The 17,382-nt window shown below is 50.1% G+C and overlaps 1 protein-coding gene across 7 annotated transcripts in view; it reads right to left on the bottom strand.

The window, feature by feature from the left end:
• The window catches only part of LOC129831784 (protocadherin Fat 3-like), a 393,104-nt gene that overhangs the window by 33,574 nt on the left and 342,148 nt on the right, over positions 1-17,382 (bottom strand). For all 7 annotated transcript variants that reach the window (XM_055895235.1, XM_055895232.1, XM_055895234.1 and 4 more), the window contains 2 exons: positions 6,780-7,004; positions 2,544-2,787 (listed from right to left, as the gene is read on the bottom strand). In XM_055895235.1, coding sequence (XP_055751210.1) covers positions 2,544-2,787; positions 6,780-7,004 — 469 coding nt within the window. The remainder of the gene's footprint in view (positions 1-2,543; positions 2,788-6,779; positions 7,005-17,382) is intronic.

Here is a 17,382-nt window from a genome sequence, read left to right on the forward strand (position 1 = left end):
GACTGAATCCTCGTCAGGCAAGGTGGGCGATGTTTTTCACCAGATTTCGTTTCACCATCTCTTATAGACCAGGTTCCCATAACGCTACGGCCGACGCACTGTCCCGTCTCTACGATACCGAGGAGAGTCCATCGATCCCACCCCCATACTTCCGGCCTCTTTTCTGGTGGCACCGGTGGTATGGGAGGTGGACGCGAACATCGAGCGGGCATCACGGTTAGAACCCACGGCACCACAGTGTCCAGCTGGTCGGAGGTACGTCCCACTTGGTGTTCGCGATAGATTGATCAGGTGGGCTCACACGCTACCCTCCTCTGGTCATCCGGGGATCGATAGGACGGTGCAGGGTCTTAGGGGGAAGTACTGGTGGCCCACCATGACCAAGGACGTGAGGGTTTACGTTTTCTCCTGTTCGGTGTGCGCCCAGTGTAAGGCCCCTAGACAGCTGCCTAGAGGGAAGTTACAGCCCCTCCCTGTTCCAAAGCGGCCGTGGTCACACCTGTCGGTGGACTTCCTCACCGATCTTTCTCCGTCACAGGGGAACACCACGATCCTGGTCGTTGTGGATCGGTTTTCTAAGTCCTGCCGTCTCCTCCCTTTGCCCGGTCTCCCTACGGCCCTACAGACTGCGGAGGCCCTGTTTACACACGTCTTCCGGCACTACGAGGTGCCTGAGGACATAGTCTCTGATCGGGGTCCCCAGTTCACGTCCAGGGTCTGGAGAGCGTTCATGGAACGTCTGGGGGTCTCGGTCAGCCTCACCTTGGATTTTCACCCCGAGAGTAATGGGTAGGTGGAGAGAGTCAACCAGGATGTGGGCAGGTTTCTGCGGTCGTATTGCCAGGACCGGCCAGGAGAGTGGGCGAGGTTCGTCCCATGGGCCGAGATGGCTCAAAATTCACTCCGCCACTCGTCCACGGACCTGTCGCCGTTTCAGTGCGTGTTGGGCTATCAGCCAGTCCTGGTACCGTGGCATCAGAGCCAGACCGAGGCTCCTGCGGTGGAGTAATGGGTGCAACGCTCAAAAGACACCTTGAGAGCTGTCCAGGAATCCCTGAAACGGGCCGGTGGGAGGCAGAAGGAGAGCGCTGACCGCCACCGCAAAGAGGCCCCTGTGTTCGCACCGGGGGACCGGGTCTGGCTCTCGACCCGAAACCTGCCCCTCCGCCTGCCCTGCCGGAAGCTGGGCCCGCGGTTTGTGGGGCCATTTAAAGTCCTGAGGAGAATAAACGAGGTGTGTTATAGGTTACAGCTCCCCCTTACTATCGTATTAACCCCTCATTTCATGTGTCTCTCCTCAGGCCGGTGGTAGCTGGTCCACTGCAGGACGTTGAGGTGCGGGAGGTCCGCCCGCCCCCTCTGGACATCGAGGGGGGCCCGGCGTACACTGTACGTTCCATCCTGGACTCTAGGCGTCGGGTGAGGGGCCTGCAGTACCTCGTGGATTGGGAGGGGTACGGTCCGGAGGAGAGGTGCTGGGTGCCGGTGGGAGACATCTTGGACCCATCTCTGTTGGGTGAGTTCCACCGCCTCCATCCAGATCGCCCTGCGCATCGTCCTCCGGGTCGTCCTCGAGGCCGGCGTCGGCGCCCTGCGGGAGCCGCGCGTCATGGGAGGGTACTGTCACGACTTCCACCGAAGGTGGTTCCTCTCCCTGTTCGGGTGGCGCTCGGCAGTCGTCGTCGCCGGTCTACTAGCTGCCACCGATCCCTTTGCTTTTTCGTTTGGTTTTGTCTGTCTTGTTGTGCACCTGTGTATAGTTATTAGTGGGGTATATAATCTCGCCCTACCCACTTGGGTTTGTGCGGGATTGTTCGTGTAGCTGTCATTTTGTTTGGGTTGCGTTTTGGTTTGTTCTGTTGAACAGGTGTTTTTTCGGGACTACGTTCCTGTTGTTTTGTGGCTACTGTTATGGTCCTGTTCCTGTTCTTTGGACTTCTAAATAAAACGCCCTTTCTTGCAATTCACTCTCTCCTGCGCCTGACTCCACACCCACCTCTCCTAGGGAGAAACTGACAAGAAGGCTATTTCACAATCACACCTTTGGGAAAAACAGTGGGTCAAGGACAGTTTAATTAGGAGTTAATTATGGATTAATAATAGAATAACGTTGAGGGGAGATCCAGATTTCTGGAGCGGTTATAGTCTGCCGGCTGGCTCAGGGGCACAGGCTGGCACAGATCACCATCCATCACCCTGGTGCTAAACGCTAATCAATCAAACAATCAATCAGGAAATCTTCCTATCAGTATGTGTATTATGGACACTAAAGGTCACCAATAATCTCTGTCCTCGAGAGCTACAGAGTGGTGCAGGCTTTTGTTCCAACCCAGGCTGTTTGTTTCACACGTGCACCAGAGGAGGCTGGTGTGATCACCAATAGGAGGACGGGTTTATTTTAATGGCTGGATTGGAATAAATGGAACAGTATCAAACACAACAAACATATGGAAACCATGTTTGACTCTGTTCCATTTATTCAATTTCAGCCATTACAATGTCCCGACCACATCCATGTCCATCTTGCAGTTCACCAGACTCACCACCGGAGGGCAGGCTGTTGCAGGTAGCGCCATGGAGGCAGGGTTGTTTCAGGCAGGCATCGGGGTAGAGAACACAGCCCAGCTTCAGCTCTGTCAGGCCCACCACCTCAGCATAGCGACTCCTCTTGTTCTGCAGGGGCAGCTCGTTGTTGTTGAGCATCACAGAGTCCAGGCAGCCCTGGAAACCATCCGTCACCCGAGGACCCTTCTTGTCTGTCAGGCTGCGAGAGTTAGGAGGCTGGACCTGGGGGGAGAGGAGAGACATGAGTGACACATCGGATTTATGTATACAAACAAACAAACAAATATTGTACTGTATATGAATAGGTATAGCACACAAAACTATAATTTCAAACCAGAATACCTAGCTTCTTCATGTTGTTTTCTGAGTATGGAGCAAGCAATGTTCAGACAACAACATAATATAACAACATAATGTATATATCAACGATGTCGCTCTCGCTGCGGGTGATTCCCTGATCCACGTCCATGCAGACGACACCATTCTGTATACATCTGGCCCTTCTTTGGCACTGTGTTAACTAACCTCCAAACGAGCTTCAATGCCATACAACACTCCTTCCGTGGCCTCCAACTGCTCTTAAGCGCTAGTAAAACCAAATGCATGCTTTTCAACCAGTCGCTGCCCGCACCCGCCCTGTCACGCCCTGACCATAGAGAGCCTTTTTATTCGCTATGTTGGTTAGGTCGCGGTGTGACTAGGGTGGGTAATCTGGTTTGTTTTTTTCTATGTTGGCTTGGTATGGTTCCCAATCAGATGCAGCTGTTTATCGTTGTATCTGATTGGGGATCATATTTAGGCAGCCTTTTCCCCACTGTGTTTTGTGGGATCTTGTTTATGTTTAGTTGTCTGTGAACACTCCATAGCTTCACATGTCGTTTGCTCTTTGTTTTTTTTGTGCGTTTCACTTCAATAAATATGTGGAATCCAGATCACGCTGCGCTTTGGTCCGAGTATGCTTCCAACGACGATCGTGACACGCCTGCCCGACTAGCATCACTACTCTGGACGGTTCTGACCTAGAATACGTGGACAACTACAAATACCTAGGTGTCTGGCTAGACTGTAAACTCTCCTTCCAGACTCATATCAAATATCTCTACTCCAAAATCAAATATAGAATCGGCTTTCTATTTCGCAACAAAGCCTCCTTCACTCACGCCGCCAAACTTACCCTAGTAAAACTGGCTATCCTACCGATCCTCGACTTTGGCGATGTCATCTACAAAATAGCTTCCAATACTCTACTCAGCAAACTGGATGCAGTCTATCACAGTGCCATCCGTTTTGTCACCAAAGCCCCTTTACCACCTACCACTGCGACCTGTATGCTCTAGTTGGCTGGCCCTCGCTACATAATTGTCGCCAGACCCACTGGCTCCAGGTCATCTATAAGTCTATGCTAGGTAAAGCTCCGCCTTATCTCAGCTCACTGGTCACCATAACATCACCCACTCATAGCACGCGCTCCAACAGGTATATCTCACTGGTCATCCCCAAAGCCAACACCAGTTTCACTACTTGCACATCATCATCTGCTCATTTATCACTCCCGTGTTAATCTGCTAAATTGTAATTACTTCGTTACTATGGCCTATTTATTGCCTTACCTCCTCATGCCATTTGCACACACTGTATATAGACTTTCTTTTTTTTCTATTGTGTTATTGACTGTACGCTTGTTTATTCCATGTGTAACTCTGTGTTGTTGTTTGTGTCACACTGCTTTGCTTTAACTTGGCCAGGTCACAGTTGTAAATGAGAACTTGTTCTCAACTAGTTTACCTGGCTAAATAAAGGTGAAATATAGAACTTGTTCTCAACTAGTTTACCTGGTTAAATAAAGGTGAAATATAGAACTTGTTCTCAACTAGTTTACCTGGTTAAATGAAGGTGAAATATAGAACTTGTTCTCAACTAGTTTACCTGGTTAAATGAAGGTGAAATAAAAAATAATAATAAAAGACTAAGATTCTGATCTTCACATTCCCTAAATACAGTACATTCATAAATACACACACAGGCTGTATTCCTCAGAGCTTCTTATCCAGAGTTTCCTATCCAGAGCTTCCTATACAGAGCTTCCTATACAGAGCTCCCTGTCCAGAGATGTCTATGCAGAGCTCCTATCCAGAGTGTCCTATCCAGAGCTTCCTATACAGAGCTCCCTGTCCAGAGATTTCTATGCAGAGCTCCTATCCAGAGTGTCCTATCCAGGGCTTCCTATACAGAGCTCCCTATCCAGAGCTTCCAATGCACAGCTCCTATCTAGAGCTTTCTATGCAGAGCTTCCTATGCATAGCTCCTTATGCAGATCTCCTATACAGAGCTTCCTATACAGAGCTTCCTATCCAGAGCTTCCTATGCAGAGCTCCTATTCAGAGCTTCCGATACAGAGCTCCCCGTCAGAGCTTCCTATCCAGAGCTCCCTATCCAGAGCTCCCTATCTAGAGCTTCCTATGCAGAGCTCCTATTCAGAGCTTCCTATACAGAGCTTCCTATACAGAGCTTCCTATCCAGCGCTGCCTATACAGAGCTCCCTATCTAGAGCTCCCTATCTAGAGCTCCCTATGCAGAGCTCCTATTCAGAGCTTCCTATTCAGAGATTCCTATACAGAGCTTCCTATCCAGAGCTTCCTATGCAGAGCTCCTATTCAGAGCTTCATATATAGAGCTCCCTATACAGAGCTCCCTATCTAGAGCTTCCTATGCAGAGCTCCTATTCAGAGCTTCCTATACAGAGCTTCCCATACAGAGCTCCCTATCTAGAGCTTCCTATGCAGAGCTCCTTATCTAGAGCTTCCTATGCAGAGCTCCTATCTAGAGCTTCCTATGCAGAGCTCCTATCCAGAGCTTCCTATACAGAGCTCCCTATCTAGAGCTTCCTATGCAGAGCTCCTTATCTAGAGCTTCCTATGCAGAGCTCCTATCCAGAGCTTCCTATACAGAGCTCCCTATCTAGAGCTTCCTATGCAGAGCTCCTATCCAGAGCATCCTATGCAGAGCTCCCTATCTAGAGCTTCCTATGCAGAGCACCTATCCAGAGCATCCTATGCAGAGCTCCTATCCAGAGCATCCTATGCAGAGCTCCTATCCAGAGCATCCTATGCAGAACTCCTATCCAGAGCATCCTATGCAGAACTCCTATCCAGAGCATCCTATGCAGGACTCCTATCCAGAGCATCCTATGCAGGACTCCTATCCAGAGCATCCTATGCAGAACTCCTATCCAGAGCATCCTATGCAGAACTCCTATCCAGAGCATCCTATGCAGAACTCCTATCCAGAGCTTCCTATGCAGAACTCCTATCCAGAGCTCCTATCCAGAGCATCCTATGCAGAACTCCTATCCAGAGCATCCTATGCAGGACTCCTATCCAGAGCATCCTATGCAGAACTCCTATCCAGAGCATCCTATGCAGGACTCCTATCCAGAGCATCCTATGCAGCTCCTATCCAGAGCATCCTATGCAGGACTCCTATCCAAAGCATCCTATGCAGAACTCCTGTCCAGAGCATCCTATGCAGAACTCCTATCCAGAGCATCCTATGCAGGACTCCTATCCAGAGCATCCTATTCAGTTTCCAAGCCAGCGTCTTACCTTGTGTTGTGTTCCTCACTCTGAATAGATTAAATTGGTAAGAGCATTATAGAGAAACACTATACTCACACATACTAATCCATTACGCTCGCACATGCAAAACACACACAGCCACGCCCAAACAAACATATTAGTGTCCCGAACTCACAACAACCCCCCCACTCTGAAAGAATCTGTCACACACCCATACATGCTTGCTTTACTATCCTTGTGGGGACCAAACAATTGATTCACATTCAAAATCCTATTTTCCATAACCCGTAACCCAAAAACCCGAACCTAACCCTACTTCTAACCATAACCCTAATTGTAACCCCTAACCCTAAAATAGCCTTTTTCCTTGTGAGGACCAGCAAAATGGCACCAATTTTCCTTGTTTTACTATCCTTGTAAGGACTTCTGGTCCCTAAAAAAAACCACACACACACACACACACACACACACACACACACACACACACACACACACACACACACACACACACACACACACACACACACACACACACACACACACACACACACACACACACACACACACACACACACACACACACACACACACACACACACACACACACACACACACACCCCCCCTCCACAGAACGCCCACCTGTGCTCCAAAGTAGATAGACCCATCTGCCCCTAGTGGCTGGAAGCTTGGTGGTCCTCTCCTCCTCTCCACATAGCTGTCGTCCAGAGACAGACTGGTGAAGTTACGGTTGAGCTCCAGAGTCACCGTGTGCCAGTTCCCATCGTTAATGGGCCTCCCAGAAATACCCAGCATACCAGGGCTGTTCCCACAGTCCAGCTGGAACCAGAGCTTGCCCTCCTCCAGCTGTCAATCATAACAAGAAAGGCAGATGAGAGGGGATGAAGGGGTTTAGCCTGTGGAAATAACATGGGTGGATCGTGCTGTGGGTAACCAGACTATCCATGCTTCTTTACAGTGTGTATAACACAGTATTCTGAGCCCATGTCTGTCTGTTATGTTAGTACAGGGATTAGCATGTATAGGTGTGTACCTTAAACAGGGGTCAGCAAGCGTACATGTGTGTGTGTGGGTACCTTCAGTATAGTGCAGGGGTCAGAGTGTGTGTGGGTACCTTCAGTATAGTGCAGGGGTCAGAGTGTGTGTGTGTGGGTACCTTCAGTATAGTGCAGGGGTCAGAGTGTGTGTGTGTGGGTACCTTCAGTATAGTGCAGGGGTCAGAGTGTGTGTGTGTGTGTGTGTGTGTGTGTGTGTGTGTGTGTGTGTGTGTGTGTGTGTACCTTCAGTATAGTGCAGGGGTCAGAGTGTGTGTGTGTGTTTGTGTGTACCTTCAGTATAGTGCAGGGGTCAGTGTGTGTGGATACTTTCAGTATAGTGCAGGGGTCAGTGTGTGTGTGTGTGGGTACCTTCAGTATAGTGCAGGGGTCAGAGTGTGTGTGTGTGTGGGTACCTTCAGTATAGTGCAGGGGTCAGAGTGTGTGTGTGTGTGTGTGTGTGTGTGTACCTTCAGTATATTGCATGGGTCAGTGTGTGTGTGTGTGGGTACCTTCAGTATATTGCAGGGGTCAGTGTGTGTGTGTGTGTGTGTACCTTCAGTATAGTGCAGGGGTCAGAGTGTGTGTGTGTACCTTCAGTATAGTGCAGGGGTCAGAGTGTGTGTGTGTGTTTGTGTGTACCTTCAGTATAGTGCAGGGGTCAGTGTGTGTGTGTGTGGGTACCTTCAGTATAGTGCAGGGGTCAGAGTGTGTGTGTGTGGGTACCTTCAGTATAGTGCAGGGGTCAGAGTGTGTGTGTGTGGGTACCTTCAGTATAGTGCAGGGGTCAGAGTGTGTGTGTGTGGGTACCTTCAGTATAGTGCAGGGGTCAGAGTGTGTGTGTGTGGGTACCTTCAGTATAGTGCAGGGGTCAGTGTGTGTGTGTGTGTGTGTGTACCTTCAGTATAGTGCAGGGGTCAGTGTGTGTGAATACTTTCAGTATAGTGCAGGGGTCAGTGTGTGTGTGTGTGTGTGTGTGTACCTTCAGTATAGTGCAGGGGTCAGAGTGTGTGTGTGTGTGTGTGTACCTTCAGTATAGTGCAGGGGTCAGTGTGTGTGTGTGTGGGTACCTTCAGTATAGTGCAGGGGTCAGAGTGTGTGTGGATACCTTCAGTATAGTGCAGGGGTCAGAGTGTGTGTGTGTGTGTGTACCTTCAGTATAGTGCAGGGGTCAGAGTGTGTGTGTGTGTGTGTGTACCTTCAGTATAGTGCAGGGGTCAGAGTGTGTGTGTGTGTGTGTACCTTCAGTATAGTGCCGGAGTCAGAGTGTGTGTGTGTACCTTCAGTATAGTGCAGGGGTCAGAGTGTGTGTGTGTACCTTCAGTATAGTGCAGGGGTCAGAGTGTGTGTGTGGGTACTTTCAGTATAGTGCAGGGGTCAGTGTGTGTGTGTGTACCTTCAGTATAGTGCACGGGTCAGAGTGTGTGTGTGGGTATCTTCAGTATAGTGCAGGGGTCAGTGTGTGCGTGGGTACCTTCAGTATATTGCAGGGGTCAGAGTGTGTGTGTGTGTACCTTCAGTATAGTGCAGGGGTCAGTGTGTGTGTGTGTACCTTCAGTATAGTGCAGGGGTCAGTGTGTGTGTGTATCTTCAGTATAGTGCAGGGGTCAGTGTGTGTGTGTGTGTGTGTGGGTAACTTCAGTATAGTGCAGGGGTCAGAGTGTGTGTGTGGGTACCTTCAGTATAGTGCAGGGGTCAGAATGTGTGTGTGTGTACCTTCAGTCTAGTGCAGGGGTCAGTGTGTGTGTGTGTGTGTACCTTCAGTATAGTGCAGGGGTCAGTGTGTGTGTGTGTGTGTGGGTAACTTCAGTATAGTGCAGGGGTCAGTGTGTGTGTGTGTACCTTCAGTATAGTGCAGGGGTCAGTGTGTGTGTGTGGGTACCTTCAGTATAGTGCAGGGGTCAGTTTGTGTGTGTGTACCTTCAGTATAGTGCAGGGGTCAGTGTGTGTGTGGGTACCTTCAGTATAGTGCAGGGGTCAGAGTGTGTGTGTGTGGGTACCTTCAGTATAGTGCAGGGGTCAGTTTGTGTGTGTGTGGGTACCTTCAGTATAGTGCAGGGGTCAGAGTGTGTGTGTGTGGGTACCTTCAGTATAGTGCAGGGGTCAGAGTGTGTGTGTGTGGGTACCTTCAGTATAGTGCAGGGGTCAGTTTGTGTGTGTGTGGGTACCTTCAGTATAGTGCAGGGGTCAGAGTGTGTGTGTGTGGGTACCTTCAGTATAGTGCAGGGGTCAGAGTGTGTGTGTGTGGGTACCTTCAGTATAGTGCAGGGGTCAGAGTGTGTGTGTGTGGGTACCTTCAGTATAGTGCAGGGGTCAGTGTGTGTGGATACTTTCAGTATAGTGCAGGGGTCAGTGTGTGTGTGTGTGTGTGTACCTTCAGTATAGTGCAGGGGTCAGAGTGTGTGTGTGTGTGTGTGTACCTTCAGTATAGTGCAGGGGTCAGTGTGTGTGTGTGTGTGTGTGGGTAACTTCAGTATAGTGCAGGGGTCAGTGTGTGTGTGTGTACCTTCAGTATAGTGCAGGGGTCAGTTTGTGTGTGTGGGTACCTTCAGTATAGTGCAGGGGTCAGTTTGTGTGTGTGTACCTTCAGTATAGTGCAGGGGTCAGTGTGTGTGTGGGTACCTTCAGTATAGTGCAGGGGTCAGAGTGTGTGTGTGTGGGTACCTTCAGTATAGTGCAGGGGTCAGTTTGTGTGTGTGTGGGTACCTTCAGTATAGTGCAGGGGTCAGAGTGTGTGTGTGTGTGTGGGTACCTTCAGTATAGTGCAGGGGTCAGAGTGTGTGTGTGTGGGTACCTTCAGTATAGTGCAGGGGTCAGTGTGTGTGGATACTTTCAGTATAGTGCAGGGGTCAGTGTGTGTGTGTGTGTGTGTGTACCTTCAGTATAGTGCAGGGGTCAGAGTGTGTGTGTGTGTGTGTGTACCTTCAGTATAGTGCAGGGGTCAGTGTGTGTGTGTGTGGGTACCTTCAGTATAGTGCAGGGGTCAGAGTGTGTGTGTGTGTGTGTGTGTGTACCTTCAGTATAGTGCAGGGGTCAGAGTGTGTGTGTGTGTGTGTACCTTCAGTATAGTGCAGGGGTCAGAGTGTGTGTGTGGGTATCTTCAGTATAGTGCAGGGGTCAGAATGTGTGTGTGTGTAACTTCAGTATAGTGCAGGGGTCAGTGTGTGTGTGTGTGTGTACCTTCAGTATAGTGCAGGGGTCAGTGTGTGTGTGTGTGTGTGTGGGTATCTTCAGTATAGTGCAGGGGTCAGAATGTGTGTGTGTGTAACTTCAGTATAGTGCAGGGGTCAGTGTGTGTGTGTGTGTGTACCTTCAGTATAGTGCAGGGGTCAGTGTGTGTGTGTGTGTGTGGGTAACTTCAGTATAGTGCAGGGGTCAGTGTGTGTGTGTGTACCTTCAGTATAGTGCAGGGGTCAGTGTGTGTGTGTGGGTACCTTCAGTATAGTGCAGGGGTCAGTTTGTGTGTGTGTACCTTCAGTATAGTGCAGGGGTCAGTGTGTGTGTGGGTACCTTCAGTATAGTGCAGGGGTCAGAGTGTGTGTGGGTACCTTCAGTATAGTGCAGGGGTCAGTGTGTGTGTGTGTGTGTGTGTGTACCTTCAGTATAGTGCAGGGGTCAGTGTGTGTGTGTGGGTACCTTCAGCATAGTGCAGGGGTCAGTGTGTGTGTGTGGGTACCTTCAGTATAGTGCAGGGGTCAGAGTGTGTGTGTGTGTGTGTGTACCTTCAGTATAGTGCAGGGGTCAGAGTGTGTGTGTGTGTGTGTACCTTCAGTATAGTGCCGGAGTCAGAGTGTGTGTGTGTACCTTCAGTATAGTGCAGGGGTCAGAGTGGGTGTGTGTACCTTCAGTATAGTGCAGGGGTCAGAGTGTGTGTGTGGGTACTTTCAGTATAGTGCAGGGGTCAGTGTGTGTCTGTGTACCTTCAGTATAGTGCACGGGTCAGAGTGTGTGTGTGGGTATCTTCAGTATAGTGCAGGGGTCAGTGTGTGTGTGGGTACCTTCAGTATAGTGCAGGGGTCAGAGTGTGTGTTTGTACCTTCAGTATAGTGCAGGGGTCAGAGTGTGTGTGGATACCTTCAGTATAGTGCAGGGGTCAGAGTGTGTGTGGATACCTTCAGTATAGTGCAGGGGTCAGAGTGTGTGTGTGTGTGTGTGTGTACCTTCAGTATAGTGCAGGGGTCAGAGTGTGTGTGTGTGTGCGTGTACCTTCAGTATAGTGCCGGAGTCAGAGTGTGTGTGTGTACCTTCAGTATAGTGCAGGGGTCAGAGTGTGTGTGTGTACCTTCAGTATAGTGCAGGGGTCAGAGTGTGTGTGTGGGTACTTTCAGTATAGTGCAGGGGTCAGTGTGTGTCTGTGTACCTTCAGTATAGTGCACGGGTCAGAGTGTGTGTGTGGGTATCTTCAGTATAGTGCATGGGTCAGTGTGTGTGTGGGTACCTTCAGTATAGTGCAGGGGTCAGAATGTGTGTGTGTACCTTCAGTATAGTGCAGGGGTCAGTGTGTGTGTGTGTACCTTCAGTATAGTGCAGGGGTCAGTGTGTGTGTGTACCTTCAGTATAGTGCAGGGGTCAGTGTGTGTGTGTGTGTGTGTGTGTGGGTAACTTCAGTATAGTGCAGGGGTCAGAGTGTGTGTGTGGGTACCTTCAGTATAGTGCAGGGGTCAGAATGTGTGTGTGTGTACCTTCAGTATAGTGCAGGGGTCAGTGTGTGTGTGTGTACCTTCAGTATAGTGCAGGGGTCAGTGTGTGTGTGGGTACCTTCAGTATAGTGCAGGGGTCAGAGTGTGTGTGTGTGGGTACCTTCAGTATAGTGCAGGGGTCAGTTTGTGTGTGTGTGGGTACCTTCAGTATAGTGCAGGGGTCAGAGTGTGTGTGTGTGTGTGGGTACCTTCAGTATAGTGCAGGGGTCAGAGTGTGTGTGTGTGGGTACCTTCAGTATAGTGCAGGGGTCAGTGTGTGTGGATACTTTCAGTATAGTGCAGGGGTCAGTGTGTGTGTGTGTGTGTGTGTACCTTCAGTATAGTGCAGGGGTCAGAGTGTGTGTGTGTGTGTGTGTACCTTCAGTATAGTGCAGGGGTCAGTGTGTGTGTGTGTGGGTACCTTCAGTATAGTGCAGGGGTCAGAGTGTGTGTGTGTGTGTGTGTGTGTACCTTCAGTATAGTGCAGGGGTCAGAGTGTGTGTGTGTGTGTGTACCTTCAGTATAGTGCCGGAGTCAGAGTGTGTGTGTGTACCTTCAGTATAGTGCAGGGGTCAGAGTGTGTGTGTGTACCTTCAGTATAGTGCAGGGGTAAGAGTGTGTGTGTGGGTACTTTCAGTATAGTGCAGGGGTCAGTGTGTGTCTGTGTACCTTCAGTATAGTGCACGGGTCAGAGTGTGTGTGTGGGTATCTTCAGTATAGTGCAGGGGTCAGTGTGTGTGTGGGTACCTTCAGTATAGTGCAGGGGTCAGAGTGTGTGTGTGGGTATCTTCAGTATAGTGCAGGGGTCAGAATGTGTGTGTGTGTAACTTCAGTATAGTGCAGGGGTCAGTGTGTGTGTGTGTGTGTACCTTCAGTATAGTGCAGGGGTCAGTGTGTGTGTGTGTGTGTGTGGGTAACTTCAGTATAGTGCAGGGGTCAGTGTGTGTGTGTGTACCTTCAGTATAGTGCAGGGGTCAGTGTGTGTGTGTGGGTACCTTCAGTATAGTGCAGGGGTCAGTTTGTGTGTGTGTACCTTCAGTATAGTGCAGGGGTCAGTGTGTGTGTGGGTACCTTCAGTATAGTGCAGGGGTCAGAGTGTGTGTGGGTACCTTCAGTATAGTGCAGGGGTCAGTGTGTGTGTGTGTGTGTGTGTGTACCTTCAGTATAGTGCAGGGGTCAGTGTGTGTGTGTGGGTACCTTCAGCATAGTGCAGGGGTCAGTGTGTGTGTGTGGGTACCTTCAGTATAGTGCAGGGGTCAGAGTGTGTGTGTGTGTGTGTGTGTGTGTGTACCTTCAGTATAGTGCAGGGGTCAGAGTGTGTGTGTGTGTGTGTACCTTCAGTATAGTGCCGGAGTCAGAGTGTGTGTGTGTACCTTCAGTATAGTGCAGGGGTCAGAGTGGGTGTGTGTACCTTCAGTATAGTGCAGGGGTCAGAGTGTGTGTGTGGGTACTTTCAGTATAGTGCAGGGGTCAGTGTGTGTCTGTGTACCTTCAGTATAGTGCACGGGTCAGAGTGTGTGTGTGGGTATCTTCAGTATAGTGCAGGGGTCAGTGTGTGTGTGGGTACCTTCAGTATAGTGCAGGGGTCAGAGTGTGTGTGTGTGTACCTTCAGTATAGTGCAGGGGTCAGAGTGTGTGTGGATACCTTCAGTATAGTGCAGGGGTCAGAGTGTGTGTGGATACCTTCAGTATAGTGCAGGGGTCAGAGTGTGTGTGTGTGTGTGTACCTTCAGTATAGTGCAGGGGTCAGAGTGTGTGTGTGTGTGCGTGTACCTTCAGTATAGTGCCGGAGTCAGAGTGTGTGTGTGTACCTTCAGTATAGTGCAGGGGTCAGAGTGTGTGTGTGTACCTTCAGTATAGTGCAGGGGTCAGAGTGTGTGTGTGGGTACTTTCAGTATAGTGCAGGGGTCAGTGTGTGTCTGTGTACCTTCAGTATAGTGCACGGGTCAGAGTGTGTGTGTGGGTATCTTCAGTATAGTGCAGGGGTCAGTGTGTGTGTGGGTACCTTCAGTATAGTGCAGGGGTCAGAATGTGTGTGTGTACCTTCAGTATAGTGCAGGGGTCAGTGTGTGTGTGTGTACCTTCAGTATAGTGCAGGGGTCAGTGTGTGTGTGTACCTTCAGTATAGTGCAGGGGTCAGTGTGTGTGTGTGTGTGTGTGTGTGGGTAACTTCAGTATAGTGCAGGGGTCAGAGTGTGTGTGTGGGTACCTTCAGTATAGTGCAGGGGTCAGAATGTGTGTGTGTGTACCTTCAGTATAGTGCAGGGGTCAGTGTGTGTGTGTGTGTGTACCTTCAGTATAGTGCAGGGGTCAGTGTGTGTGTGTGTGTGTGGGTAACTTCAGTATAGTGCAGGGGTCAGTGTGTGTGTGTGTACCTTCAGTATAGTGCAGGGGTCAGTGTGTGTGTGTGGGTACCTTCAGTATAGTGCAGGGGTCAGTTTGTGTGTGTGTACCTTCAGTATAGTGCAGGGGTCAGAGTGTGTGTGGGTACCTTCAGTATAGTGCAGGGGTCAGTGTGTGTGTGTGTGTGTGTGTGTTCCTTCAGTATAGTGTAGGGGTCAGTGTGTGTGTGTGGGTACCTTCAGTATAGTGCAGGGGTCAGTGTGTGTGTGGGTACCTTCAGTATAGTGCAGGGGTCAGTGTGTGTGTGTGGGTACCTTCAGTATAGTGCAGGGGTCAGTGTGTGTGTGTGGGTACCTTCAGTATAGTGCAGGGGTCAGAGTGTGAGTGTGTGTGTGTGTGTACCTTCAGTATAGTGCCGGAGTCAGAGTGTGTGTGGGTACTTTCAGTATAGTGCAGGGGTCAGTGTGTGTCTGTGTACCTTCAGTATAGTGCACGGGTCAGAGTGTGTGTGTGTACCTTCAGTATAGTGCAGGGGTCAGTGTGTGTGTGTGGGTACCTTCAGTATAGTTCAGGGGTCAGAGTGTGTGTGTGGGTACTTTCAGTATAGTGTAGGGGTCAGTGTGTGTCTGTGTACCTTCAGTATAGTGCACGGGTCAGAGTGTGTGTGTGGGTATCTTCAGTATAGTGCAGTGGTCAGTGTGTGTGTGGGTACCTTCAGTATAGTGCAGGGGTCAGTGTGTGTGTGTACCTTCAGTATAGTGCAGGGGTCAGTGTGTGTGTGTGTGTGTGTGTGGGTACCTTCAGTATAGTGCAGGGGTCAGAATGTGTGTGTGTGTACCTTCAGTATAGGGCAGGGGTCAGTGTGTGTGTGTGTGTGTACCTTCAGTATAGTGCAGGGGTCAGTGTGTGTGTGTGTGTGTGTGTGTGTACCTTCAGTATAGTGCAGGGGTCAGTGTGTGTGTGTGGGTACCTTCAGTATAGTGCAGGGGTCAGTGTGTGTGTGTGTACCTTCAGGATAGTGCAGGGGTCAGATTGTCTGTGTGGGTACCTTCAGTATAGTGCAGGGGTCAGTGTGTGTGTGGGGGTACCTTCAGTATAGTGCAGGGGTCAGTGTGTGTGTGTGGGTACCTTCAGTATAGTGCAGGGGTCAGTGTGTGTGTGTGTGTGTGTGGGTAACTTCAGTATAGTGCAGGGGTCAGTGTGTGTGTGTGGGTACCTTCAGTATAGTGCAGGGGTCAGTGTGTGTGTGTGTGTGTGGGTACCTTCAGTATAGTGCAGGGGTCAGTGTGTGTGTGTGTGTGTGGGTAACTTCAGTATAGTGCAGGGGTCAGTGTGTGTGTGTGTGTGTGTGGGTAACTTCAGTATAGTGCAGGGGTCAGTTTGTGTGTGTGGGTACCTTCAGTATAGTGCAGGGGTCAGTGTGTGTGTGGGTACCTTCAGTATAGTGCAGGCGTCAGTGTGTGTGTGTGTGTACCTTCAGTATAGTGCAGGGATCAGAGTGTGTGTGTGTACCTTCAGTATAGTGCAGGGGTCAGTTTGTGTGTGGGTACCTTCAGTATAGTGCAGGGGTCAGTTTGTGTGTGTGTGGGTACCTTCAGTATAGTGCAGGGGTCAGTGTGTGTGTGTGGGTACCTTCAGTATAGTGCAGGGGCCAGTTTGTGTGTGTGTGTACCTTCAGTATAGTGCAGGGGTCAGTGTGTGTGTGGGTACCTTCAGTATAGTGCAGGGGTCAGAGTGTGTGTGGGTACCTTCAGTATAGTGCAGGGGTCAGTGTGTGTGTGTGTGTGTGTGTGTGTACCTTCAGTATAGTGCAGGGGTCAGTGTGTGTGTGTGGGTACCTTCAGCATAGTGCAGGGGTCAGTGTGTGTGTGTGGGTACCTTCAGTATAGTGCAGGGGTCAGAGTGTGTGTGTGTGTGTGTGTGTGTGTGTACCTTCAGTATAGTGCAGGGGTCAGAGTGTGTGTGTGTGTGTGTACCTTCAGTATAGTGCCGGAGTCAGAGTGTGTGTGTGTACCTTCAGTATAGTGCAGGGGTCAGAGTGGGTGTGTGTACCTTCAGTATAGTGCAGGGGTCAGAGTGTGTGTGTGGGTACTTTCAGTATAGTGCAGGGGTCAGTGTGTGTCTGTGTACCTTCAGTATAGTGCACGGGTCAGAGTGTGTGTGTGGGTATCTTCAGTATAGTGCAGGGGTCAGTGTGTGTGTGGGTACCTTCAGTATAGTGCAGGGGTCAGATTGTGTGTGTGTGTACCTTCAGTATAGTGCAGGGGTCAGAGTGTGTGTGGATACCTTCAGTATAGTGCAGGGGTCAGAGTGTGTGTGGATACCTTCAGTATAGTGCAGGGGTCAGAGTGTGTGTGTGTGTGTGTGTGTACCTTCAGTATAGTGCAGGGGTCAGAGTGTGTGTGTGTGTGCGTGTACCTTCAGTATAGTGCCGGAGTCAGAGTGTGTGTGTGTACCTTCAGTATAGTGCAGGGGTCAGAGTGTGTGTGTGTACCTTCAGTATAGTGCAGGGGTCAGAGTGTGTGTGTGGGTACTTTCAGTATAGTGCAGGGGTCAGTGTGTGTCTGTGTACCTTCAGTATAGTGCACGGGTCAGAGTGTGTGTGTGGGTATCTTCAGTATAGTGCAGGGGTCAGTGTGTGTGTGGGTACCTTCAGTATAGTGCAGGGGTCAGAATGTGTGTGTGTACCTTCAGTATATTGCAGGGGTCAGTGTGTGTGTGTGTACCTTCAGTATAGTGCAGGGGTCAGTGTGTGTGTGTACCTTCAGTATAGTGCAGGGGTCAGTGTGTGTGTGTGTGTGTGTGTGTGGGTAACTTCAGTATAGTGCAGGGGTCAGAGTGTGTGTGTGGGTACCTTCAGTATAGTGCAGGGGTCAGAATGTGTGTGTGTGTACCTTCAGTATAGTGCAGGGGTCAGTGTGTGTGTGTGTGTGTACCTTCAGTATAGTGCAGGGGTCAGTGTGTGTGTGTGTGTGTGGGTAACTTCAGTATAGTGCAGGGGTCAGTGTGTGTGTGTGTACCTTCAGTATAGTGCAGGGGTCAGTGTGTGTGTGTGGGTACCTTCAGTATAGTGCAGGGGTCAGTTTGTGTGTGTGTACCTTCAGTATAGTGCAGGGGTCAGAGTGTGTGTGGGTACCTTCAGTATAGTGCAGGGGTCAGTGTGTGTGT

The sequence above is a fragment of the Salvelinus fontinalis genome, chromosome 33 (genome assembly GCF_029448725.1).
Source record: "Salvelinus fontinalis isolate EN_2023a chromosome 33, ASM2944872v1, whole genome shotgun sequence".
Classification (NCBI taxonomy): domain Eukaryota; kingdom Metazoa; phylum Chordata; class Actinopteri; order Salmoniformes; family Salmonidae; genus Salvelinus; species Salvelinus fontinalis.